At 43.1% G+C, this 27,697-nt stretch overlaps 1 protein-coding gene across 16 annotated transcripts in view; it reads right to left on the bottom strand.

Annotated features, from left to right (window-relative positions):
- Tenm2 (teneurin transmembrane protein 2) overlaps positions 1-27,697 on the bottom strand; it is a 1,236,692-nt gene that overhangs the window by 243,178 nt on the left and 965,817 nt on the right. For all 16 annotated transcript variants that reach the window (XM_028864303.2, XM_028864310.2, XM_028864309.2 and 13 more), the window contains one exon: positions 26,361-26,599. In XM_028864303.2, coding sequence (XP_028720136.1) covers positions 26,361-26,599 — 239 coding nt within the window. The remainder of the gene's footprint in view (positions 1-26,360; positions 26,600-27,697) is intronic.

A 27,697-nucleotide genomic window follows, 5' to 3' on the forward strand; every position in this document is an offset into this window, starting at 1 on the left:
GCTTTCATAACTCATCTAGACCCCTCTCCTTTGCATCCCATGATAATCCTTATTTTCTGGGGCTTTAGGGGCAGGAGCCCACAGAAAGTATCCTTTGGCCTTTCTCAACTCAGGGTGTCAATAAATCTTAGCTGCAGTACGCTAGCAATGGGGGGGGGGGCTAAAACCATTTTCAGTAGAAGAGATCTAAGAACAGCAATTCCCCCCCCCCCCACCTCTGTCTCTATTTCCCTAGAAATACTTATTTTCTTATGAAAAAAGAAAAAGGAGGGGGGTGGGGGTGGGGTGGGGCGCTCCTAAGACTGTGCTAAAGCAAATGCTTAGAAAATATTTTTGAAACACTTGGAAGTAATTTCTATTCACAAATTATCTCCATTCACAAAATGAAAAGGCAAATTATGTGAGCTGGATAAATTCAGAGAGAGAGAAGAAGCCAGGCCTGATGCTGGGAGGAGGAGAGGAGCAGGGGGAGAGGGAAAGGGAGTGGGTCTTGTAATCCTGGCATTTCGACAGTAAGGAGAACTTGAAAGCCATTTTACATGCTATGTTTCTCAGGAACTCCATGCCCAAGTCAGAGTGTTACCGCGTAGTTAATGTCTCCGTGTAACAGAAGAAAAAAAAAAAAAAAAAAAGTGCACATCGAGACAGGCCATCTTCTCCCAACAGTGGAAGAACTGGGGCTATGAAGCCAGATGTCTAAAAGGGGGAGAGATGAGAACATACAAGGTGGATGCACTGTGTGATCACGTAATCTTCATGCAGCGTGATCGCGCAATCTATGCGCACGCATGGCGTAGCTGTGTAAGCCCATATTCTCATGTAGGGGGAGTGCCTGTAAAAGCGGGTGTGGTGGTATTGTGTTCTCCAAAATATTGTGTACCTTAATAAATTTACCTGGGGTCAGAGAACAGACAGCCACTAGATACAAAGGCTAGAAAATGGTGGCACTCACACCTTTAATCCTAGCATTCCAGAGATAGAAATCCCTCTGGATCTCTGTGAGTTCAAGGCCACATTGGAAACAGCCAAGCATGGTGACACGCCTTTAATCCCAGAAAGCCAGCCTTTAATCCCAGGGAGTGGTGGTAGAAAGCAAAAAGATATATAAGGCGTGAGGACCAGAAACTAGAGGAATTTGGCTGGTTAAGCAGGTGGCTGGTTAAGCTTCAGGCTTTCCAGCAGCAGTTCAGCTGAGAGCCATTGGGATGAGACACAGAAGCTTCCAGTCTGAGGAAACAAGACCAGCTGAGAAGTTGACCAGGTGAGGTTAGCTGTGGCTCGTTCTGTCTCTCTGATCTACCAGCATGGACCCCAATAACTCGGCTCGGGTTTGATTTTATTAATAAGAACTTTTAAGATTCCTGCTATAAGCGGGTTCCACCTATTCGTTCTTTCTCTTCCTGCACGGTCATTCCACAGGCCTATGCACATCTTTTCTATTCCCTTTCCTTAATAAACTCTTATAATGGGAGAAAAAAAAAAAAAAAAAAAAGAAAGTACAAGGTGGTAGAGAGGAAATAGAACAAAGCCAGCATATGAAAATCGAAGTGGCAGCCCAGGAGGCCCCAGGATTCACTTGCATCTCTCTGTGAGTGGAAGGGATGGAGCGAAGAACCTTGAAGTTATCCTCTGCCTTCTACTCCCAATGTATGAAGTGCTCGCTTCAAATGACCACTGTCGCCAGCTCAAAGACAGCCAGAGCGGCGACTGAATCAGCTGAGACCCCTTCTTTCTGAGGAGTGTGCCCTTGATGTCCCAGATGCTGAGTGAGAAGGAATGGGCTTCTGAGCACTCCGATGAAGGATGCTGCTTATGAAAATTATTTCTCTTCCCAATACAAATTAAACAGCCATGGATGCTACTCAAAAGCAGCTTGCCAGCCACATGCTAGAGGGGGGAAAAGTTCAGAATACAAATGTCACATCAGAGTGACAAGAAAACACTAGGAAATGCAGGTTGTATCTTCCCAGGGGCCCATCGCTGAGAGCCTATGCAAATGAGCTGGCCGGTCTAAAAATAACAGCCTCAGTCTTATTACCTATTAAAGCCCTTTATAATTATCACTTTGTTTACTCTGAATGATAACTCAGCAAGGGTGGGCATTGTTATCTTCACACTAGACTGATAATCGGAAGCTCCGGGGGATTTAAATGAGAACTGAATCCATATTCAGGTTTAACCAGGCCTGAGAGCCCATGTTCCTTCCAGCAGCCCTGAGCTACTGACACAAGTGTTAGCCTCATTCCTTTTTCCCTAGTGAACTGATGAGAGGCTCCTCATGCTGGCTTGGGACACATGAGGTGGCTCTATCTCCAGGGCTGGAAAAGAAGCCACCAAATGATAAAAGCTGGAATTGAGGGTCAGAGTAGGGTGCCCTTGGGAAGAAGCCTATGGCAATCCTTGGGGCTGTCCTGAGCTGGCTTTGTCTGGTGGTGCTATGAGGCCCACTCTTGTTCTTTTTAACAGTGATCAAGTGTTCACTTTAGACTGGGTGCCATGTGAAATGTGTGTGCACCATCTGCTTTAATGTCTGTAGTGACGCTTGTGAATGTGTGTGAGTGTGCACATGTGTGCATGTGTGTGTTAGTGATCTGAGGTTGATGGGAGGTGTCTTCTTCACTCATTCTCTACCTTCTTCTTTGAAAAGGGTCAGTCATGGAACCTGGGGCTCACCTATTTGGCTGGAATGGCTGGCCTGTGAACCCTAGGAATCCTACCGCCTCTGCCTCCTGAGGGTTAGGACTTTATAGGTGCATGCTCCTGCATCCAGATTTTCCCATGGGTTCTAGGGATCAAATTCAGGTCCTAATGCTTATAACTGAAGAAGTTCACCAACTGAGCCATTGCCCCAGACCGTTTGAACTGTGCAGCAAACCTTGGAGGTGGGTGCATTTCCTATTCATATTTTAGTGATGGTGCAACGGTCTCAGAGGCGAAATAACTTGGTTAAATTGTATCTAGTAAGCTCAGGAATATGAATCCTTGCATTATTCTGACTGATACCAAGGTTCTGGCCAAACAAAATGCCTTCTTCATCTCCCCAAACCATGAGAAGATGGTTGGGGGCTATGACCTCATTGACCTCATGAAACTGAAGCCAAGAGGTAGTGAATATGGCTCCTGAGTGCCAGGCCCACAGAACCCAGGTGGATGTGGGTGCTGCATTCAGCAGCCCCACCTTGAACCTACTCTTGTGCTCCCCTAACCTGCTGTGGTCAGATAACTTAAGGCTTTGCAGCCCAGTTCCTTCTACATCGGTAACGTGGGAATTAAATGGAGGTGATGCACATCCCTTGGAATGTCACAGAAGCGCACCACTGACTTGCTGTGTTTGGGGAGGAAAAGGTGTCCTAAGCTTCATCAGTTAGAGAAATCAAGGGAAAGTCCAAAGCGAGAAGGGGCTCAGGGACAACGCCCATGGAGACCACAGAACATTACAGTGAGGTGACGGCTGTCTGGCTCAGTCAGCACCTTGCTGAGCAACCATCCTGAGCCACTTGATGTTGCTGAGCCTCAGTTCCCTTAATAACGACACTGAGATGAAAACAGTGGCCCCCCGCAGGGTGGTCAGTTGTTACAATGTAGGTAAAGCCTAGCGGCCTATACAGACTGAAAGTTGCATGGATGTTATGATTGCTATTTGGGGGAAAGCAAGGCCCCAAGAAAGGAAGTGCTGGGTTTTGTTTGTTTGTTTGTTTTTGTTGTTTTTCCACAGCTATTCTTAAGTAAACAGAGGATGGAAAAGAAAGCTAGCCTCTTGAACTCCAGTTCCTGGAGCTTTGAGAGGTCGCTGGAAATGTCCAAGACTTAAGTTTTTCCACCTGCCAAGCAGGAACGAGCCTTTTCATCTCTTCTAGTAGGGCGTGAGCATTTAAAAAGTACACAGGAATGTTAACGGCTATTGTTAGTCCGTTCTTACTTGAAAGCTTCTAACCTTGAGGATCGAAGATGAGAAAACTGGGAGGCACTTTCCCCATGGCTGTTGACTGACTGAGAACTAACGGAAAGCGAAAGCGCGGAAAGCACCAGACCCCCCTCCCCCATGCACGTGGAGGCGCAGCGGTCAGGAAGTGGACAAACCCTAAGCTGAGGAGAGCCAACAGGAAGTCACCCGGAGCTCTCTCTTCACCCAAACTAAACAGACTTCTCCTTGAGTCGCCATGGCTAAGGTAAGAAGTGTCTTGGTCCTCTCTGTGTGACACAGCCCCTTTCTGAGTCTAGAAGATTCTATTGGCTCAAATAAGAAGCACTTTACTGTAGAGCTCTACTGCAGTGTTTCATGTTATCATGGAAAGAGCACAGGCTTTGGGGTCTATCTGTTTCAAAGCCTCAAAACCGCTGTATCCCAGGTGGCTGCTGTGGACAAATTGTTTCCCCTCTCTGAACTGGTTCCTGCAGTTGTAAAACACAGATAGATAGTCATGCCTGCTGTCTACCACTCCTGATGACAGGGTGTCATGTGAACATAACCAGAACTCACTTTTCACTCTCATTTCCTGTATGATCTGACCCCAGTCAGGAGGAATCAAGAGAAACATGGGTGACTACCTCCAGAAAGCCACTGGTTCCTCTAAGACTTCAGCCCTCCATCTGTGGTCCTGTCGCCGAAGGATGGCCATGGCAGCGTTTTAAAGATCATAAGAAGCAACTACTGCTGCAGGGATCTGCTATTGAGCTGTTCAGCCATTGCCATGCCTGTACCACGGGCAAAGCCTCATCCCTCTGCCTACTTTGTACCAGAACCCTACGGCTGCTGAGTGTGGACTGTGCTTCAGCCCCGTGGATGCCTGGGCAGTAAATGGTGTTGCTTCATTTTGGTCCCTAGGGGCTGCCTTCCTCCCTGGATGTCAGAGCAAAGCTCCGTTCATCCTGAAGAGCCAGGGCAAGGCCTTGGTGGCAGGAACTAGAGGAGCCCCTCCCCCATTCTTCAGTCCTCGGCCTTCAGTTTGGGAATCCTTCCATTTCATTGTTCCATTAAGGGTGGTTTCATCTTTTAAGTGAACTTCAATGAATGATGAAATAAAATACTTTGCACAGATGGCCTTGCATTTGAATAAGAGGAAACCATTATGCCTCGTGCAGAACGAAGTGTTTTATTTGTGTTTCTAAGGAAGCAAAGAATGGCTTTGTGGAAAGGGATATTTCTAAACTCGAAGGAAATCAACTTGTCTGCCCTGCTTATCCATGTGTGTGTGTGTGTGTGTGTGTGTGTGTGTGTGTACACGTGTGCAGGTATATGCACCTGAGCATGCATGTGTGGAGCCCAGAGGTCAGTGATGGGTGTTTTCCCCAGCTCTCCTCCGCTTATTTTTTGAGACAGGGTCTCACTGATCCCAGAGCTCACCCTTTTGGCTAGACTGGCTGGTCAGTTAGTACCAGTGGTCCTCTATTCCTTGCCTCGCAGTGCTGGGATGAGAAGGTATACCTGGCTCTTCCATAGGTGCCCAGCTTTTCCACAGGCAGCACCTTACCTGCTGAGCTATCTCACCAACTTTCTAATGTGGTGTTTATGAATGAGAACCTTACTACATCAGAGGTGAAGGTGGCTATGGGTAAGAGCATCTACAGAATAGCCGGATGAAGGGTTTGTACCCATGTAGTTGAGATTTGACCTGATTGCTTACTCATTATGCTATTTTGGGTAGATCACCTAATATTTTTGTGCCTTAGTTTCCTCTTTTGTAAGATAGAAACAATAACAGCCCCTACTTTATGTGGTCATTGTAAAGATTAAATAAGAAACTATATGAATTTGTTGGAATATAACAAGTATTCAAAACTTGTACCAGTCATCGTTAATTGTTGATGAGATACTAAGAAAGATTCAGAAGAATCCTGTGTTTTACATTGACTTGCGTATGCCTCCCCCCATTCCACCCATGATGTTGGACGTCTTATGAATGTGTCTGTCTTTACCACTAGGGTCTTTGCAGATGGCAAAACTAAGATGAGATTTTAAGGGTGGTTCCCAGTGAATTATGCCTGGTATCCTTCTTAAAAGGAAAAATTTGGATAAAGAGATAGACAAAGATACTATCTAAAGATGGATGTACACTGTCTCAAGCTACAGAAGAGACTCAGAAGAGAGGCTGTCACAGTCTATCTCTAGTGTCTTTAGGAGTAGTCTAGCTGGACTCATACCTTGACCTTGTACTTCTGGCTTCCAAAACTGTAAGACAATAGACTTTTACTATAAGTGCCTTGTTTTGTGGTATCTCCTATGGCAGCTCTTGTAGACTAATACACCATCTTCAATAGCACCACACTGGAGACTCATGTAAGGGAAATTTCTTAGAAGTAGCTGTTGCATCTATTTTTAGTGATGTAGAAACTTAACCTGGCTTTTGAAGGTAAAAAAAGTTACTGCTGGGTTTTGGATGCATCAGATAATTCCAAACATCTTTTCCCTTACTGCCTTTCATCCATTGGTCTAGGAAAACTTTCCTAGCCTCTCCTGAAATGAAAGACAGCCATATGACACAGTTTTGACTCATAAGATCTAAGTAAAATTGTGCATCCCATTTGTATGTGTATTGGAGGAAAAGTGATTTAGTCTACTTCTGATGAAAGAGGCATAAAACTTGAATCTTTCCTTTCTGCTTTCTCTCCAGTCCTCCTCAAAGATGGAGCTGATGCTTGAAGTAACATTAGCCACAGGGGATAGGGAGCCTATAAAATCAGGTAAAGAGACCCAAGGTCAGGCATTAGCAATGTGGAGACACAGAAAGAGCCTAACTTGCTGAGGGCATGAACAATGTAAGACCCTGACAATGTCACTTATCTATGTGAGGAAAACAAAACAAAACAAAACAAAAACCAAAAACCTTGACATGAGCCAGCACAAGGTTTTAGTGGTTGTCAATTTTTATAAGTTATAAATGAAAGAACCACTTATAGAAATACTGTCTTTTCTTTTTTTTCTTAAACGTTTATTTTTATTTTTAAAAAGTTATGTGTATATGTGTGGTGGGTATGTGCACAAGAGTGTAGGTGCCTAGAGAGGTAACAAATACTCTGGAGCTGGAGTTACAGGATGTTGTGAGTAGAGGATGTAGGAGCCAGGGGCCAAACTCTGTTCTCAGCCAGAGCAATACTTACTTGGTTGAGCCAGCTGTTCAGTCCCTGAAACTTTGTCTTAATTGGTCATCTTGACTAGGACTTGGAGATTTTTTTCTGACTTATAGTTTTGAAGTGTATTTTATTTTGTGTTAGTTCCTTCTGTCTGTGTCCCTTCTTTCCATCTGTCCCAAATGTATTGTTCTACAAAAGAGACCCAGCTAAAAAATGTATTTCAATTCTTGAGATATGGCTAACATGGAGGCAACAGACTCCATTTACTCCATTGGAAGCATATCATGGAGCAATCATGAACTTTGGAACTAAACATACCTGTTCTTGGTGCTCAAAGCCAAAGTACTAACTCGATGTCCCATTAGCAAATCATTTAATTTCTCTGAGTTTCTTTCTCTAATTATAAATAGGAAGATAGAGCCATAGGAACAATGAGAAGTGTTTGTACGGAATAGGTCTGTAACAAAGGGCTGACTTTGAGCTACATCTCATGGACAGGAAATTTGGGAAAGGTCTACATTCAGAGGGGCGAACTATTTTCTCACAGGACTGAGTTGACCAGCTTAGTTTAAATAACTTCTTCAAACTTCACACTACCCTTTGCTTCCACTGAGGAAGGTTGAAGACAATGATCATAAAAATTAACATGAAAAGTAAAGAAAACTCTTTTTTCTTTTTCTTGTAAAAGATGTGATAGTGAAGGGAGGTGAGGAAAGAGAATTATAAATCAGCAATACAACTGATGTTTTGGGTCAGATAATCTTTTACTTAAGGGATGTTCTGAGCATTACAGGATAATCAGCAGAGTCACTGTCCCCCCTCCACTAGATCATCCTTCTTCTGTGACAATGAATGATTTTTATAAACATTGTTAAATATTCTCAAAGAGGAGATATGGTGATGCATTGAGCTAGTACAAAGGGCAACTGAGCCCTGGTATATAAAAGATCTTGCTGGGTGAAACTTACTGGAGACAGCTTGTGAGTGGTCCCCATTACACTGTAACCCTGCATCATGAACACAATGTAAGAGAGAAGAAACAATTTTGCTCATCCCTGGGCCTCGACCATCTCCTAATGAGCAAAGGTTGCAGTGACCAGTTATTATTCCATCTGGACTGCAAACACAGGAGTGATAATATTTGGACGACTACATCAGTCTGTGCCAAGGATCTCTCCAAATCAAATCAACTTAATAGACAAAATATTTGATATAGACCTATGGATTCCCACCCATCCTTTTCATACAGACCTGTTTTCATCAAAAGGATTACCACAAGAGCAGCTAAGAGAAGCAACTGTCATCTGAAATGGTGCCTTATCCCATAGTATTCAGTAACACCTCCAGGTTGAATATTTATGGGGCATTTGTTCCTATTTCACAGACTGTTTACCAAGCTCTCTGCTCTCGTCATACACAGAGATCATAAAAGATCTCCTAGTCACTGGAGTAACCGAATAGAGAGCCTTTCTATCTGGCTTTCCTTCTCCTCCACTCTCAGTAATTTTCAGAATTCTCCATGAACACCTACCCTTGGCCAGGATCCCCGTTCACTTACAAATAAGCAGTCTTAGAGCTGATACTCATTTACATTTCCTGTTTTTTTGTTTTTTTTTTTTTTTTTTTTTTTTTTTTTGTGGGGAGCGCTTGGTCTTAAGATTGCAAAATGCTGTTCGAAGAGACTCAGTTGTTAAACTACAAAGCACTGAAGAGGGCAAAACTCGAGGGAGAGGCACACGAAAATTCATTATGCACATTATTTCATTATACACTTGAGAAATGACAAGTTGCTTTGTAAGAACAGTGTAAGCTGTTCTCTCACAACTTTACCCACGGTTAAGAGCCTGTTCACTTTGTTCCAAACTCTACTTTAAACTTCTTCTGGATGTCTTACAACTCTCATGCAATCTCTGAACTCCTGAGAGTAGGCTCCCTTTGTAATTTAAAGAGGCTTTCAGAATGTTGTCAGTATTAGGACCACAATAAGACACAGCACAGTTTCCCTGTGAATGTCTACCCTGCCTGATAGAGCTGATCATATTTAAATACAGCATAAAAAGCCTTCTCCACATTTAAGACTAAACTATGGACTTGGTAGAAATGTACTTTATGACTACATCTCACACAGATGTTACATCTAACCCCAGTGATGTCTCTGGTTGGATCTTAGGAGAACATGCAAGCTGTAGGTTGAGTTGATCAGAATATTATGGTATGGCCTGTCAGGCATGGTTAAGTACAGGAGGTAAGTGTCTGATGCTGGTCTTAACTATTCTTGGAAATGGTTCCTGACTTAGGATGCTATACACCATAAGTCATGTGGTTACCCTGTGCAAATCATGGTGCCACGAACAACATGGCACTACATTGAAAAAAACTAGACAAGAAATAGGATGCCCAACTTTGTGGCCAAGGCTAGCTTCCTGATGCCCCGAAGCAAAGAGGAGGACTGAAGAGGTACAAAAAGGATGGAGACAGAAAGAAAGCATAGACACACAATTACAGGCTAAATTTAGGATCATCCACACAGTGAATCCAGACAGCACAAACTGAAGTGCCTCCAGAGCCTAAGTTACCTTGGTTAGTTTAGAGCTGAAGCCTCCAATTCCCCAGGTGAACATTCTGGTTTATGCTTGACTCTGGGCACCTAGCATCTGAGAGGGCATTTTATACACTTCAGTCAAATGTTAAAGCACAGAGAATAAATGGAGACCTCAGTGTGGAGCGGGGGGAGCTGGAGGGAGAAGGGCAGAGGCTCATTCCCTGATGTCTAGCCCTCTCTGCCCAGATCCACAGAGCCATAACCAACTCCATCCATCTCCCCCTTCTGCCTGGGTACAGTGAGTCAGTCTCATTTGCAGACACACGGGCAGATGCATTAGAGTCGAAAGCTGCTCATACGGCACGTATGTAGCAGATTCGTCATCATTTCCAACCTGCCTCCAACCAGCTGACCAAAAGGCAAGTTTCTTCTTTTAAGATTTTCCTCTGTAAGCTTCTCTGCCCTGAATCACACAGGGCAACGGTCCAGCCTCTCCTGACCACAGCCTGCTTTTGAAAAGGCAAGTGCCTTCAAGTCCTGGGGTGTGTTTTCTGTGTATAAATGAGTATGCTGAGCTTCAGCGTGTATAGTCCAATGCCTCTTCTCGGTTCCCAAGTCTGCATTACATATAGGGCCCGTGTTATGGAGGAATTTTGTTAGCCTTTTAGAGTTTAGTTTTAGCCCAGTTCTGGCCTTCTTTTTCTCTATAGACATTTATACAAAATCCAAAGTGAATGCCTCAGAAGGGGTCTTGATGGGTTTTATTGGATCAAAGGGCTCTCTCATAATAAAGAAACCGCACTGAGATTTACCGAGTGCATTAAAAAAGAATGGCTTCCAGCCAGCCCTGGTAGAATTACATAGCAATAAAAAAATGCTTTGGCCAACCATTCTTTTAGAAAAGTGAGTGGTGATTTAAAGATTGTGTGTTAATTTTTAATTTTTCAGTTCTCCTTTTCTGACAATAATAATAACAATAATAATACACTCTGAAAGATGTATGAGAAAACCCTCTCTTCTTCAGCTCCTGAGTCAACATGAAACAAACTGTATTTTAACTCAGATTTTCCTTGGTTGGAAGAAATCTCTCTTAGATTCTCTCTGAAATTCAATGCTTGTAGCTTCCTCTCTTACCAGGCCATCACCACCACACACCCACTGATTACTGCCAGAACCTTATGAGAAGTCTCCCCGCCTCCCCTCCCATTCCCCAATCTATCCTGAATCCTCAATCAATTAGTAAATAAATATTTATGGAGCATCTAGCAGGTAATTGACATGAAATCATGTCATAATTTTATCACATTACACTCTCACTTATGAACTTAGAGTACCTCCCTATTGCCAAATTAATCAAATTAAACCTCCTGCCAGATTTGAAGACCATCAATCATCCAGTGGTGCTCTGTCTCCACTACCATTTCAATGGTCGTAGCAGGTGTCCCCATGGCCATGCTCCTGCCTGCCTCCCCTCATTCCCTACTTATTCCAGCCTCTCGCCTTCCTTCTTGTTCTTTGTGCTCTCTGAAGGGCTTCCTGGCTCACCCCTGAATCCATTTCTACCCATTTTCTCAGGACTGAGCCCGTCTGTGACCCTCCGCCACCCAGTCACCCTCAATGACGGGGATTTCCCCTTTTCTAGATTCTAATAGCCCAATCCTCAAGTTCCAATTTTGCTTCTCTGTGTGTTTTCCCTCTAGTGAGAATATGTACTAAGCAAAAAGAATTAAAAAAAAAATCAATATCTACTTTAAACTTTACATAGAATGACTGAAAATCATAACACTATCATTGTAACTGTTATTTACTATTCCTTCTCATTAAGTAAAACAAAACTTAGGAGTACTTTCCCATGAGCACTCAGTTAACTGGTTGAGACTGGAACTTCCTTATGCAAACTCAGGTTTTTTTCACTGGAGGACCCCATGCCCAGGTGGGCTTTACAGTGAGAATTGGGAAGGAGACGAATCAGGTTTCCTGATCCAGGTGAAAAATGGTCCTCGGTGGCTGAAGTTTCAGTGAGTCATTGTTTAAGCCAAGAAAGAAATTCTATATTAGTGTGTGAAAAAGAAAACCTCTTTGATATTGATAATCCACCCTTCTTACCATAGGTGCTGTATCCCTAGCCCTTCTAAATCCCAAATGACACTCATCCTTGGGGACCCTATAGTCTCTTTGGTCACCAGGATGTAAGATGGCTTGCATAATTCCCCCAGGATCTATGTCAGTTCTGAGAAGACATAACTCCTGGAAAAAAAAAAAGATGCATTTTTCAGATATTGAACTAGGAAAGCTCAGGCGGAGAGGGTCGAGTTTGGCTTGAAACTCAGAGAGAAACCTTCCTGTGATATTTAAGACATCCCTTTGAATGTGCCAGTGAGCCATGTGGGCCAACCCACGACAGTCATAAGCTGTATCCCCAACCATTCTGCTGTCTGGCTCACTGATTTGCTCACAAATTTCAGTGGGCACCCAGGTGGAACCAGCTCAGATTGCAGCTCATTAGCGCAGCCGAATAGGAGTTTAAGGGAAAGTGTGTGGTAAACAATGGTAATCCCGACTTAAGCAGGAGAAAGCGACCTTTTTCTCCTCCCTAAAACAAATCACTGTTCTTGGGCGGCACGTTACCCATTTTACTATTACTGGTTAATACAACCGTAGGCAGGAGATGCAGCTGAGGCCCTGCTGAACAGGTTCCACAGTCAGGCTGAACATAATCCCTCATGTAATGAAAAACCTATTTCTATTTCTGAGCCCTCACTACTCTTCATACTGAAGAGCCTTGTGCCTGTCACACATTTATTGAAGCTTATTACTCATCTAGGCAGCGGGGCCCAGTTAGTATTTGGAATTATATTTTAAATCACAATTTTTCTATTATTTATTTTAGGATTCCAAGGCTGCGGCAAGAGCATGTCAGTGTTATTCTTGATGCGCATTCAAAGGCATTAAAGCCCCAAGTCAAAATTCTCTGCTACCTGAAGAGTCTTTAGGCGCAGGTGGAACCCCTTCCATCAAGACACCATGGCGACCCTCCCACACACACTTCTGTGATCGCACAGATCAGGGTGGAGATTGGGAGGGTCTGGATTAGCGTCACAGTAATCCTTGCTGGCCGTGGGCTGTCAGGCTTGCCTCATCAAGATCATGATCCTTTTTTTTTTTTTTTGGCTTTTGAAGATAAATAGATCTTTTAGGATGCTACAGACAGGACTGCACAAAGATGAACTAAAACCATGGCCTCATCTTCCAGCAGGAAAATAAGAGCCGGTTTAATCTCAGCCAAAGGATTTTCTGAACTGACCACGAAGTAAGCTTCTCTTTATCCACGAGGCTGGTGGTGAACCTGTGGTGAAAATCTTGTTCTGTAGAAGCCAATGGGAATGACTCCTTTCCTAGGTGATCACTTGATTCCTTCTGTTTGTCTATTTCTAGGGAAAACATCTATATACATGTACATAGATAGGCATGTCTGTTTGTATATATACATACATATGCATCTGTGATTGGACATACATAACCATATAAACAAATATTACCGAGATATCATACCCACACATCCACCCCCACACACACCCACTCACAAATGCACACATGCATGCACACACACATATATTCTGTCTACACAAAGGAATGCTTTCTCATATCACTTTCCCCTTCTGCATCCTGCTTTTCTTGCCATACTTTTTTTTTTCATTTGCATATAAAATATTCTCTGCCATTAGGGTCCGTACCCTCCCTGGCCCCATCGCTAGACTGAATTATTGGCCCAAATCTGACAGCATTACTTGCAGAAGACAGGAAACCTTCTCATGTTTCTTCAGTTCACACTTAGTTCCTCTTCCTCTGAGTCTGTCTCTACATTTTTACCAACAGACTCCCACACTAGTTCTTCCAACAAAATGCTTGTTGTATAATATCCTTCCTGGTGAGTGAGTTTTGAAATGTGTGATGATAAAGGCTTGCAGCCAGCTCCATCCACTGTGGGTACCTCCTCAGTTGGTGGTGGTGGTGGTGGTGGTGGTGGTGGTGGTGGTGGTGTGTGTGTGTGTGTGTGTGTATATATGTGTTTTTTTTTTTTTTTTTTTTTTTTTTTTTTTTTTTTTTTTTGATTTGCTTATCTTGTTTTGTCTTGTGGGATTCACAGGCAAAAGTAAAAAAGTAAAATTTTTGGGGAAAGTGGGGTAGTAGGCAACGTGTGACAAAGAAAGAATTCCAAAGGGTGAGGGCAAAATTAACAAGGGTTCTTAGGCATGCTTGGTTTCCGTGTGATCCTTTTTTTTTTTTTTTTTTTTTTTATGCTGTGACAGAGTTCTCCCTTGGCAGGGCACACACGGCTTTTTTAATAAATCCCATAGTCACAAAAACACAACAGATAATTTTTCTTCCTTCAAGGCAAATCTAATCTCAGGTTTTCCTTTGGTCCCACTCTCCCATTTCCCTCTGACATTCAAACAAGCCATCAGTATTTCATTACAATCCAGCTATCATCTCTGTGTGGTCAGCTGACCTTTCCAAGATGCTTAATTCCTGTCAGTTTTGAAGAGAAGAATAAAACACCATGCAATCAGCAGTCACATCCTCACAGGAAGAAATGAAGACATTTCTTCCAAGACAGGGTCAGGACCATGAGGCCTTAGGCGGTACCCTTACCCCAGTGACTCTAGGAATAAAGAACTGAGGGGGGAAGAAGGAACGTGGGGGTGGGAGCTGGAGGCTGAGGGAAAAGCCGTGGCTCAGCAGACCAGTACAATAAAAAAAAAAGCCTAAAATAAAATTAACTGCATTGTCATTTCTTATTATGTATATTACTTTTAAAAATTAATCTTGACAGAAAGGATAAATGTGGACTCTGCTCTGTAAGGATAGTTAATGGTGCGACGTTGGGGACGGGGCGGGGTAGAAGAGACAATACCATCTCTATCTGTTCAAACAAACACCCCAGAAGGAGTAAACCCATGCAAGCAGTCTGTTCCAAAGCCACACCAAATTCACCAGCCAAGGGGTTGCTAAAATGTGCACAGGCGAGAGAGGAGGAGAGAGACATGGATAATGGGAACCAAAATAGTTTGGAGAAGAAGTTGCTGTGTTTCATAGTATAGTGGGGTGATGACTGTAATTTATAATAATTTATAGTACACTTTATAAAGAACCACAAAAGAGGTGCTTGAGGGCCCTCAGAATTCCCATAAAGGAATGATAAACATTTAAGGATGGAAATGCTAACTATGATGCCTTGGTAACTTCTTCCTGTATACGCTGAATTATCACTGCATCCCTTAAACTTGTACAACTCCTGTTCACTAAAATATTTTCTAAACCCACACTGATTCAACTATGATTCTGACAAGAACATGGAGGGCAGGGTTTGCCAGAGCAGTGGTGGAGAATCTGTGTTGGTGTGAGCCTGTGTGACTGGGTCAGATAGGGACGATAATCTCCCTTGCTTTTTCTGTTGCTGTCCCCAAGTTCTTGCTATGTTGTGACCCCGGAGTGAGGTACTGTCAGTGTGGTTCACTTAGGATTAAAAGACTTGGTTAAGCAATGGCAGTTCCTACATCCACTATATTGTGTTGGGAGGTTACATGGCAGGGTAATCTCAAGTTAACAAGTCTAGTGGACATTCATTTAATGCCATGAAGATACGCAAAGTAAAGCACAGAAAGGACCTGGTCTAAAATGGTTTTCCTGCTGCTCAGGCTGAGTTTGAATAGGTTTGAAGACACTTGAGAATACCTTCACCTGATTACAAAGTAAACACATTTACTCTCTGGCTTCAAGAGTCATTCTAAGACAACATATTTGAAGGTGAACAAGATTTGGAAACCCCAACTTTCAATGTTCCCCTGGGAAGCAACAACCACAATCATTCTTTCTTTCTTTCTTTCTCTTACATCATTCTCAATGGCAAGGGCTATAACTGAATTACATAGATATCAATTAGACACAACTGAAGATAAACCACCCTCCGTGCAAAACGATTTTGCAGGATGAGTTATTTTTTAGAGGTCCCCTTCATAATATATTTGAAATCTAGATTGATGCTCCACATTAGACACATTACTCTCATCTATTAGGCAAGAGCCTGCTGTGTCTATAAACTCAATCTCCTTTATCACGGTAGCTTTCTGGCTTATTTGGATAAATGTGGAGCTGTCCACTATTGTTTATTTTAGTAGTTCATGAGGGAACCCAAAGCTTAATGGTGTAAGATGAGGGGTAAAACACTACCTCAGTTCTCAACGATTGCTTTTCTTCTCAGTACATTGGTTGGATGATTGCTTAAAGGCACTATGTGGAATAGTATATGTAATTTGTTATGCTGGGGGCCAGTCCCCTATACTCTTCTAGCTTCTCCATATTTTACCCTCCTTGATATAAAATTTCATAGTCTACATTGTGACTTAATGCTTCCAATTAACTCTATTCAGAGTCTATGCATTTTTTCATTTGGTTCTTAAGTTCCTCTTAGATAGCTCTTGACTTTTCACTTCAGTCTTCCCAAGAAGTGTAAGCTAACCAGAGGCCAGATTTGTTTGTTTGTTTGTCTTGAAGCTTTAAATTTTTAAAATTGGGAGGGAGGTGACAATGTCTCCATTTGATAACAGACAGGATGGAAACAGCTTCAAATGTTGTCACTTTCTGTACAATGATTAGGCCATTCCACATTTCAGGGAAAGCAAAAGGATGACGATGGACCATTGACTCATACCAATAAGTTAATAAAAAGCTTTTTAGCATAACTTCTGTCCCCTGATGGTTCTGAGAAATAGGAAACTCATGCCTTTTATCACTGTTATGAGCCTGATTAATATCAGACTTCCAGTCAGTTATGCAAAACATAACTTACCCCAGGCCTTTTGAACCTTCCTATTAATTGAACACTTTTATGGGGTTGCTTATTAGATTCTAGGTGTAGGAAAAAAAATCAAGTAAAAATGTGCTTGATTTTGGGATTGATCAACAGATCCTAGTATTCCATGTAACCAGCTAATCCCTTGGTAAAATAAAATTTCATACTAAATGGAAAGGCACAAACTCATATGCGTAAGTCTATGGATATACACTTAATAAATTTTAAATTAATTAACATAAATTAGTAATACATAAAATTAGCATACAACATTACAAGATTTCTTCCCTGTTGGAAAGAGAGTAACCCCACAATTCTCCAGAGATTCAAGAAGTCTATAAGTCTTGTTACTAAAAGAAAATTTAAATACACATACTCTAAATTTAGCTAATGCCCCAGAAGTCTATGGTGATAAAAATTTAGGACATAAAGTAGCCTTAAAACCAGTTTGGAAAAAAAAAATGCATCTAATTCCAAAGCACCTCAAACTTCCTGGAAGGACGTCATCGTATTTATTGCGGCCTGAAGAACATGCTGCTACCTCCTTCTCTCTGGGGAGCAGAAGCCAGTCTAATCTAAACTTCATTAAAGTGACTCTAACACGCTCATGGTGCAATATAAGTCAGCAAAGGGAGAGAATTGCATCATGGCTGCACAGGCAAAAGTAAGGTAATATGGCCTTCTTTTCTAAAGATCCTAGACCCCAGGGGAGAGGCAAACGTGTTGGCACAAATCTTCCCACAAATGACCTAACCTGGCTGAAAACCCAGCCCAAGGGAAGGGCCTTCTCTAACAGCGGGGAAGAAAACCATGATGAAAGATACACAAAGACAGGGTAAATCACGCCCCTCGCTTCTTACCCACACCTTCATTTTTGAGTAGTAAAAATCTTTTGAAATATGCTGCCCGTTCCATTTCTTATACATTTCTCTCTGGTTACAAGAGGGGAGAATAATATTCTATTTTCCTGTCCTCCATCCCAGTTTTTTTTTTTTTTATACCAACATGTAACCATGTTGTCAGATTTTCTGATACATTTTGATATTTACTTGAGGCCAAAAAGTTGATGATATAACAAAATGAAATTAGCAGCCCATGTAATGCACTCTCCTCTTTTTATGGCAGTATTAAATGTATTAATATAGTTGATGGGCTGTTCGTTCCTAATACGGAGGCTCTTGCTATGAGATATCAATCTAAGAAATGATTTGTTTGATAAGAGGACTCAGGCACAATTTCTTTATATTTGTTCATCTCAATCAAAATATGAATTTAGGTAATAGAATTTTCCCTGGCAGACACGAGTAGTCTGGTTTAAGGTGACCTTAAGAGAAATACTTGCGTTTTGGGAATTTGCTTTGGGTCAGATCTCTGTCATATGAGGGACACTACATAGCTGAGCAGGTCATTTCTGCACACAAAAGATTGTATATGGCTTGTGTGCACAGACCCAACTCACCATATAATAGTTCTTTTCACTATCTGGTGCCTCACCGTGACTGCTTTCATTTCTTAGAGCATCCTCATTTACAGAGCAACAGCAAACAGACTTTCAGATTTATGCCATTATTTGCTTCTTCACCTTGAACTCCTGCTGAATTCTGCTATGCTTTTGCAATGTGAATGCCAAATGGTGGCCGTCTGCCAGACACAAACGCTTCCGAGCTTCATGGAGGCAGTGCTTTCCCACCTAGGGGAGCATAGACCCCTGCGTGAGGGCCTCGAAGTACAGTTTTACCCAGCCTCCCCGACATTCAGTTGCCTAACTGCTAAATGCAATCGGGACCACGGGAATGGCAATTCCAACATCAGGGAAGCAGAAACCTTTCACACGATAGGACAAGCGAAAGCAGGGAATGGGGATTTGGGATACTTGGAAAGGGATACTCATAAATGATCCAACTCAGATCTAATCCTAAGCAGAACTCATTAATTCAACAAATATGTGATTGCCTTGTACAAACGAGGCAGTGCTAGTCACTATTATGGGATATAATGGCTCCCAATCCTAGTTTATTCTTACTAGACTTGGCCTACAGCATAAGAACTAATACAGTAGTCACAATAATGGCATAGCTGAGCTCCTGGTGTCTGCCAGGACTTCACATGACAATTATTATAAGCTTTAGATCTTTTTTTTTTTTTCCATTTTTTTTTTGAGTGTCTGAAATCAGACTGAACTTTCTGGCTGATGTTATCTTATTAGTCATTGTGACCTGTCCATTCACATGGTTACTACCAGGTGGTCTGTGTTTCTTTCTTGTCAGACATGCAAAGTAAAGATGATAAATGGGAAGAAACTGAGTCAGTTAATGGATACCCTTTCCCCTTAGGGAGGCAGATTATTTTGGCACACAACTGACCATATACTAGGATGCCAGAGTGATTCTGCATGTGCTAATCATTTCAGTTCATGCTTGAGGCATCTCTTAAAGAATTATTTGTGTGTGTGTGTGTGTGTGTGTGTAGTACAAGCTCTTAACTGCTGACACATCTCTCCATCTTGGCTTGAAGCATCTTCATAAATAGAAATGACCTCTGTTTTGTCTGAGGGGAAACTAAGGGACAATGATGCTAAGCAGCAAGTGTGTAGTTTCAGTCTCATGGCTGTATGTAAGGACAACATTCCAAACCCGGCCTCTCTGATGCACACGTCTAGATTTGTATCTTCTGTCACATCCTCTGCTGGCGGATAATCACAATAAGACAAGGACTTCTTCAGTGATGGTACAGACAGAATGAAGCAGAAAATAACACCTATGGATGATGTATTAAGAACTGGGCCCTGTGACTGGAGAAGTGAACAGATGTAAGACTTACCAAGCAAAGAGTTCAAAAGAAGCCCGTGGAAAACAGAGGGTCTGTGGGCCTGGCTACTACCCTAAAAGCCCAGGGTAGAGTGCTTGCCTACCATGTGCTTGATCTCCTGAGTCATGGGGAAAAAATTCTTTTATGGTTTGTAGACTTGATGGCTGGTGGAGTGATAGTTGCCTCAGAGAGACATAGTCAAGGACAAACTCGAGGATGATAGGAGGGAAACCATAATCAGCTACTTAACATATCCCTGTGGAGACAAAACCATGACCCAGCAGGTGATACCAGTATTGCTCCCCTACAACCCTTGCAGTACAGACTTTCAGTTGTATCTGCGCCTTTCTGGTTTATTTGTTTTTTTTTTTTTTTTTTCTAGGCAAGTTTCTCTGTGTAACAGCCTTGGCTGTCCAGGCTGGCCTTGAACTCACAGAGATCTGCCTGCCTTTGTCTCTGGAATGCTGGGATTAAAGGCATGCGCCACCATGCTGGACCCTCCTCTCTGGTTTTGTTTGAGCATACTATACAAAGTCAGACCTGGAATGGCTCCCTTGCTCTCATTATTAGCTATTTCATGAGGCAGGAAGGACTGGCCTTGGCCACTGCCTGGACTTGGGACAGGGATCTTGGGAGGAAAGCTAGGCAGGCTGTCATATCTACTGACCATCCAGATGTGTCTCAGCTCAGGCCCTCCAAATTGCATGGCGGTGTCCTTAAAGAAGCCATTCCCTTTTCAAAAGCAGAACTCATTTATGTCCCATGTCAAACGTGAGGTCCAAATGTTACATGTGGCTGCGGGTGATAGAGGCCTAGCTAATGAATGACTTAATTTTCTTTCTGTAAATTGACAGGCCCTCTGAAATCAGGAGTATAGCTATGAAATGACAATCCCACTGCCCAAGCCTTGCTGGTGTGTAAGCTCTGACAGGACTTTATTATCCGGTTAAGAGCACATTAGCATATCTATTAGATGAACCCTCTGCTGTACAATCAGAACAGATAATGTCTAACTGGGTCCCCTGAGTTATTTGTGGGCAGCTCCTTTTTCTTTTGGACCATCTGGGGACAGGGAGTTAGACAGAAATGCTATTTGCTGGACTGCTCAGATTTAATACTTGGCATTCTGCCATTTGGATGAGAGGAGGCAAGCTCATGGCTTGGGAGTCATGCAGGTGAGGCTTGCCATCTCTCCTGATAGCCCACGAGCAATGGGTCTGCACGAGAGGACCAGTGACTCTCTTAAACCGCATCCTCACAGAGGATGCCAGGCGAGCGTTGGGTTCTCATCCTTTGCTGTCACTTCCTTTATGTTTTTCCCCCCATAAACCTGCTCTACTCTTCGAGATGAGAATACACAAAATAGCAGCTGAGAAAGCAGGATTCATCGGTATGAGTCTCAACACATCAATTTTCAAGTGTAGCAACTTTCAACACACGGTAGGCTTTTAGTTTCCATAGAAAATAATCTCTCATTGTTTTCAAAAGAAACTGAAAGCACCCCAAATTACCACACTTTTAACATTCTGACATGTTGATGGCCCGCGCTCTTCACAGATCAAAGTCAGAGCGGCAGAAGAAGACAGAGTGCTGAGGAGCTTAAAACACAGTATTTCATATTTAGCAGGAATTACAGCAGTGAACAAGACAAGGTGACTTTCTAATATCATTCATATATATATATATATATATACATATATATGTATATAATTTTGGCAGGGGTCTGAAAAGCTAAAGACTCGTCTAGGATGACATAAATGCTCCTATCTTTCTTCTACTGACTTCCTTTCCTGGCCCTGTGGTGCAACCAACGGATGGAAGCCTGAGAGGGGTTATGCACACTTTGCAACTCAAGGATGACAGACTGAGTTGTGTCCTGAGGAACGATTGTGGTGACTCTTACTTTAGAATTTCCAGGAACGTGTGGATGTAGCCGCAGAGTCACGTGTCGGAAGCACCTTCCTCCCTTGATGTGGGGGAGCCTTGTCAAAACTTCTATGCAGTTTAAGGAAGTGAGATCTAGTTCAATGTTAACCTGAGTTAAAAAGGCAGTGATATCATTCGATGGCCCAATGATGTTATAAGCCTGTTGGAAAACCTCAACGAAGAAGGAATTGGGTGCTGTGGGATGTTCTGTATGTCCTGTGGGAGCCCTTCTTGGGTTCCTTGTGGCGTTACCCAGCAGGTCCGTATAGAGGATGATTAGGACCATGGGCCTGAGTGCAGGTGTTTGAGATGGTCTGCACTTGGCTGTGCTGGGGGATGGTCTGTATGTCAAGTTGTTCTGATTGGTCAATAAATAAAACGTGATCGGCCGTGGCTAGGCAGGAAAGATAGGCGGGACTAACAGAGAGGAGAAATAAAAGGACAGAAAGGCAGAAGGAGACGCTGCAGCCGCCGCCATGACCAGAGACACTGCAGCCGCCGCCATGACCAGCAGCATGTGAAGACGCCGATAAGCCACCAGCCACGTGGCGAGGCATAGATTTATGGAAATGGATTAATTTAAGCTATAAGCACAGTTAACAAGAAGCCTGCCACGGCCATACAGTTTGTAAGCAATATAAGTCTCTGTGTTTACTTGGTTGGGTCTGAGCGGCTGTGGGACTGGCGGGTGACAAAGATTTGTCCTGACTGTGGGCAAGGCAGAAAAACTCCAGCTACAATTGGGCATTAAATAATGTGTTAAAATAGCCAATGGATTTGCAGAGGAGTGGTAAGTAAGCAAACGTGGAGGGCAAGGGATGATGGTCAAAATGGGAGGTCATTCTCCCCCAATGTCTGCTCCATCTGTGGGCTGAAGCACTGTTTCAAAAGTCTCTTTAGAAGGTGCTATTTTAAGATGCAACCTTCTGCAGAAGGTTTTAAAAATGTTGCTTGCTTTTCTTACGTTTTGTCTGGGGCCAAGAATCCAGATATAGTTATTCATTATGAATTAGGATATCTGTGTCAGAACATGGCAGTCATCTGCCCCATTTATGGTAGATACATGGTTGGACTTTACCAGTCAGAGAACGATTGAGTTTCACCCTGAAAAGATATCATTGGGAAATGAGTAGAATGGGCTGACAAACTCTGGCCTTTGGGTCAAATCTAGTTTGCTTGTATCTGGCACATGACCTAAGGAGTTGTTTTCAATAATAAATAAAATTCCAAAGAATGGTATTTTGTGACCCATGGAAAGCTCAGTGCAGTTTGTGGACACATTCCCCAATGACTGTCTGAGTCACAATGGCTAAATCCTGCAGAACCCAAAATATTCACCATCTGTCTCTTTCCGGGAAACACTTGCTGACCTCCATAACAAAAGCCAGGAAGATAGGGAAGAAGACTGGCAGGGAGGGTGTTACAGTTTCTGCCCGTTCCAGAAGGACAAAAGCCGGCCACTAGACCTCGAGAATAAGGCCAGAACTAGGTAAGAGGGGTTAATGTCACCAGAGCAATGACTGTGTTTCATTTACTATTTGAGAAGCTGGCTGAGTACAGTCTTGAGGAGTTGGGCAAAAGACAGCATGCACTTCAGAAGTCAAGTATACATGGTTGAGAGGGTTATAAGGCCCCACCATGGCTGCAATTAGCTAGACACAACTAGACTCAAATCAGTGCTAATCAAATGATTTCAATACGCCAATTTCCTCTTCTATTCCAGCATATGGTGGTGACTGGGCATGTGACTTAAAAGGAATAATTATATAATTTTATATAAAAGTTCTTTTTAACAAGAATGCTTCTAGTTTGAGGCAGGATAGAGGTCCTAACCACTTCCTGTCATGTTACAGAGACTAGGAAGGTAAAAACACAGTACATTTATATTAAGCAGCTGAGACCATCTATACTGCCTATACAAGTTGGAAACTTAAGACTATAGAGGAACTTCTGACATTGTAGGCAACGAAAGTACTTGAGTTACCCAAGGAAGAAAGTCATCTCCCAAGAAAGCAGCTCCCTTGCCTTTTCCAGCCAAGTGCTCCTCGACTGTATCTGTTTGGGCCAGGGGCTGAGTGACATACAAAGTGGTCTCATGATGATTCACGCTGCTTTGCGGAGTAATTTCTTCCAGGGTGTTTTTACACTGGGGGAATTTGGCACAGAGAGAATTGGATGGAAGAACATTTCACGAAAGTTCTCTCACCCCAGTTGCATGAGCAGGAACTAGGGGAATATTTGCTGAGCTAGTGAAGGCCCCTGTCTTCCAATTTGTACAAGGATTGGCATTCTGCTCTTGCATCTACCCACATGCCTGGCTGTATGGAAGAACTTGTCATGGGGCGAAGCTATTCCAAATTGCTCACTTCTGGAAAGGCTTCTCTCCACGGGTTTGAACATGCAAGAAAGATAATTTGACCTATTTGTCACAGTGCCTGGCAGGCCTGAACCCACTGCCTGCCCATAAATGTCCTGGGGCTGATGCTTCAATTTCAGGACCTGTCATGTTCTCGTGGAATGGGGAGTTGCGCGTGAACCAGAATGGACTGAGGTCTTGAATGTGCCAGTCTCTTTAACAGGGGGGTCTGGGATTTCCTGTTTCCCTTCTGCCCTTCCCCAGTGGCTTGTTTTCGGCTGGTGCAATCAATGCCTGTGGCCCACACCACTCTCCTCTCTGTTTGTAATGCAGTGTTTATGCCCCTGCAGCTTCGTAATTAATAATATACTGCTTTTCATCTTCAAAGTGATTTATACACATTAATTAATCCTCACTGTACTTCAGAGATTCTGTACGTAAATAACTAGCGTGCCCTCACACTGTACTTAAGAAGCCAAGGCTCAGAAGGCAAATGGTTCTCCACAGAGAAATAGATTGCTGGGGCCAATGTCAGCACTTAGGGTCCTGACCCCTCACTGAGTCTGCAGGTCTCTGGTCATCTCTGGGGAGGGGCTGAGAATGCCTTGGATCTCCCCCTTTCCTGCCATCACTGCTGGGCAAACTGGCCTGTTACATCACTCACTTTGAGTCATAAACTATTTTTCAATACTCCAGGGTCAGAGCATAATCTTACCTAAAGCATACAAAACAGGAAATGATGGATTATAAACCAATAAACCATAGTAAGATGCTCAGAACCAGCTTCCAGTAGCCTCCAGACTGAGGATAAATATGTTTCCTAATCCATCATTTACAAGTTACACACCCGATTAAAACATTAAACTCTCACTACACAGTTGCCCATTTATATGATCACCCTTACAGAAAGCTATTATATTTTAACTATCAAGCTCAATAAATCAGGCACTAGCCATCTATCTCTCCCCTGCAAGGGGAGGCGGAGACACATGGGGAACGCCATTGGCAGAGGCAGGCAGTGCCTCAGTTTCTATATCTGGGCTCCCCATGGTGCCCACTGGCCCCGCAGAACATTAAGCCAGAGAAGTGAGCATATGGATCCTTCTTGAAGTTTCTGACACAAAGCCAAATCATGCAAAGATCCTAAAGGCATGTTCAATTTTCCCCCTGAAACAGCTACCTGGGGACTCACACAAAATTCCCTCTAATAACACAAAGAGCCTAGTCAGGTGATGGGGGGCAGTGGTTCAAGTCAATCCTCTGCTGTATCGTTCATCAAGAGGTGAGGAGTGGACGCGACTTGAAATTAGGGATGCTGAGTGTCAGACCTCAGGCACCACTGAGAGCTGAGGGTTAGAGTGAAAAATGGTTTGCAAAACCCCAGACAAACATAGCCCCTTTCCTTTCCTTGGAGTGTCAGCCTTCTCATTTTGGGGAGGACATTACTAATAAATGTAGCTGATAAGGAATATATAAATGTTTATTTTTTCTATATTAAGACAAGCATAATTATACTGTAGAAAACAATGAAAAGTGTATATCAAATTTTTTTTTTTTTTTTTGGCTTGTACTGGTCTGCCTTGGGCAGGGCCCTAAATTTCTAGAGGCATACCATTATACTTCTCTGCCATCAGGTAAGTTTAGATCAAATGCTCCGGGAAGTCCTGGACCTGTCTCTTCTGAGGCAGGCACTTGTCTCTTTTCCTAAATGGGAGGAGTTTTTTGCCTGCATGTTTGGAACTGTTTTGGAGTCAGCCTCTTTTAGCTGGTGTTTTATAGGTTTGCTTTGCAACATGGCACAGCCAACCCAGGGAGCTCTGTCATAGCTGCCCTAAAAGCAAGCCAGAACCATCAAATGTTTCAAATAAACTTTAACAAACATCACCATGGCTTCTGCCTGGGCCAGGAGATCTGCCATTGGCAAGCTCAGCTGACAGAGCGGGAGCGATGGGGCTCTTTGTCAGGGCCAGGAGCTGTGAACAGGCTTTGTGTCCAGCCCAGGATGCTCACATGCACGTGGCACCCTGCCTCTGAGCTCCCTGCATCTGCTGCTTTTCATAAGTTATGCGGTGGTACCTCATAGAGGCAAATGAACATCCACGGCACAAGAAAGAAGGTACCCTAACAACTTCACCTGCTTGCTACCATCTCTCACTCCCTAAGTTGCAGGGGCACAGCTGTCACAGATGTGAACCCTATTCAAACTCAATGCCACACAGTGGGAAGAGGACTGAGGCTGAGCAGAGGGAAAGGAAGGAAGCTGGACAAGGTCAGCTGTGTGTGGGTCACCTGAGTCTAGATGAAGACCAGGTTGTAGGCTCTAGCCTCCGAATCTCATTTGAGTTCCACAGCTCTGAAAATCAGTGAGCTAGTTTGGCTTTCTCCCTGGCCAAGACGTTTTGTGCAAAATGATACCTATCCTTCTTTTGAGTTTCCACCTGAACAGAACCAATGCTGCATAAATATCAGAGCACTGGCTTGCGTTCAAATCCAGTGATGGAGAAATCTAGGTGATTACTATGGAAGTGAAGGGTGGATTTGCAGGAAAGATAATTCTCTGTTCCTCTCCAAGAAAAGACACAGCCAGAATGCTTAACTTCACCTCTGATAAATGTCAGCTAGAGTCATGACTGGAATGGATTCCAGGAGGGAAAAATCACTCCTATCCATCACTCATGATTATGTTTTTCAAGAGCCAACAGGCAAATTGTCCAGACAGCAGAAGGCTTCTAAATTCACAAGTCCGTGGCCTCTTCCCCCACCTTCTCGCCACCAGGATGGTGACCAAGGCTGCTTTGACTCACCTATGAAATATGCCAGCAAAATGGCCAAGAGAAGGGCCGCAGCGATGGCGGACAGGGCAGCGCATTTCCAACTGCAGTATTTGGAGGGCTTCTTCAGCTTGAAGGCCTTCCTGGAGAACGTATTCCGCGGCAGCAGGCGGGGTGGTGGTGTGTAAACGGTTCCTGAGGTCAAAGGGTATCCTGGAGAAGAGCTGCTGAACAGGGGTGTGCTTCCGGAGGATGTCTTGAAGAGGAAGTGCCTGCAAGGAAGAGTGAAAGAGTCAGCCTGACCATGGTTGGCTAGTGAAGGCTTAGCTGTCCTTCTTTTTCCTTCTTACAGTTGTAGTAAAATGCTAGTTAACTTACCTTACCTTGGTGCGTGTGTGTGTGTGTGTGTGTGTGTGTGTGTGTGTGTGTGTGTGTGTGTAAGCAAAGATTATTTTGGCTTGTGATGCACCTCAATTCCACAAGCTTGCCTAATTTTATACTTTCACAGATGCATACAGATTCATATAGAAGAATCTGGCCAAGTGTTCAAAGCAAATTTGAAAAGTGAATTACTGTCATTCACTCAGCAATGATGACAATGTTGCTGATGCTGAATATTATCACATATTAGAGATGTGCAATTGAAAGACACTTGAAATGTGTTGTCACCACCATTTACAAACTAAACGTTATAATATCCCTAATTTAGATCTGAGACATCGGATTGGGAGAAGTCAGGTAACTGACTAGGGATTTAAACCCAGAGCTCTGTCTTCTGTTAAAAAAAAAATTCAGCCGTTAAATATTTTTCCAGACTGCCTCTTTCCCCCTCAATTCTCATATATTTTCATCTCCCCTTCCACCAGCAGTAACCATGAGTCACTTTCCCTGCTCAGACTACATCTTTAGGTCTTGTGATCATGGTTACTTTTAAAAAACATCTTTACCCATCAATTGAACATGGTGTCCTTGGTACCCAGACCTATAATGTGATAAGTATACATGTGACTTCTCAGAGAATGGTCATTCCAAAGATACTTCACAAAGCATCAATCCTCTGACAATAGATTATTTTCTTTTATATATATGCCAAGGATAAGATTTGAAGTATGTCTGGGCCACACTTTATTTAAAGCAAGGACATGCCCAGGAAATGAAAGGTACGGATGGCTAATCAGATTCTAGAGTTTGGCTGCTCAGGGCAGGGGCTGTACCTCGCTTTGGACCTAGCTCATCCTCATGTTTCTAGTCCCCAATTAAGATCCCAACATCCAAGGGAGACTTTAGTTAATGAATGCATGCGTGCACACGTGAGTGGCTGGAGTCCTCCCATCATTTCGTAGTTTTATTTGCTGCAATTCTAAGATGCA

This window comes from Peromyscus leucopus, chromosome 8b (assembly GCF_004664715.2).
Source record: "Peromyscus leucopus breed LL Stock chromosome 8b, UCI_PerLeu_2.1, whole genome shotgun sequence".
Lineage (NCBI taxonomy): Eukaryota > Metazoa > Chordata > Mammalia > Rodentia > Cricetidae > Peromyscus > Peromyscus leucopus.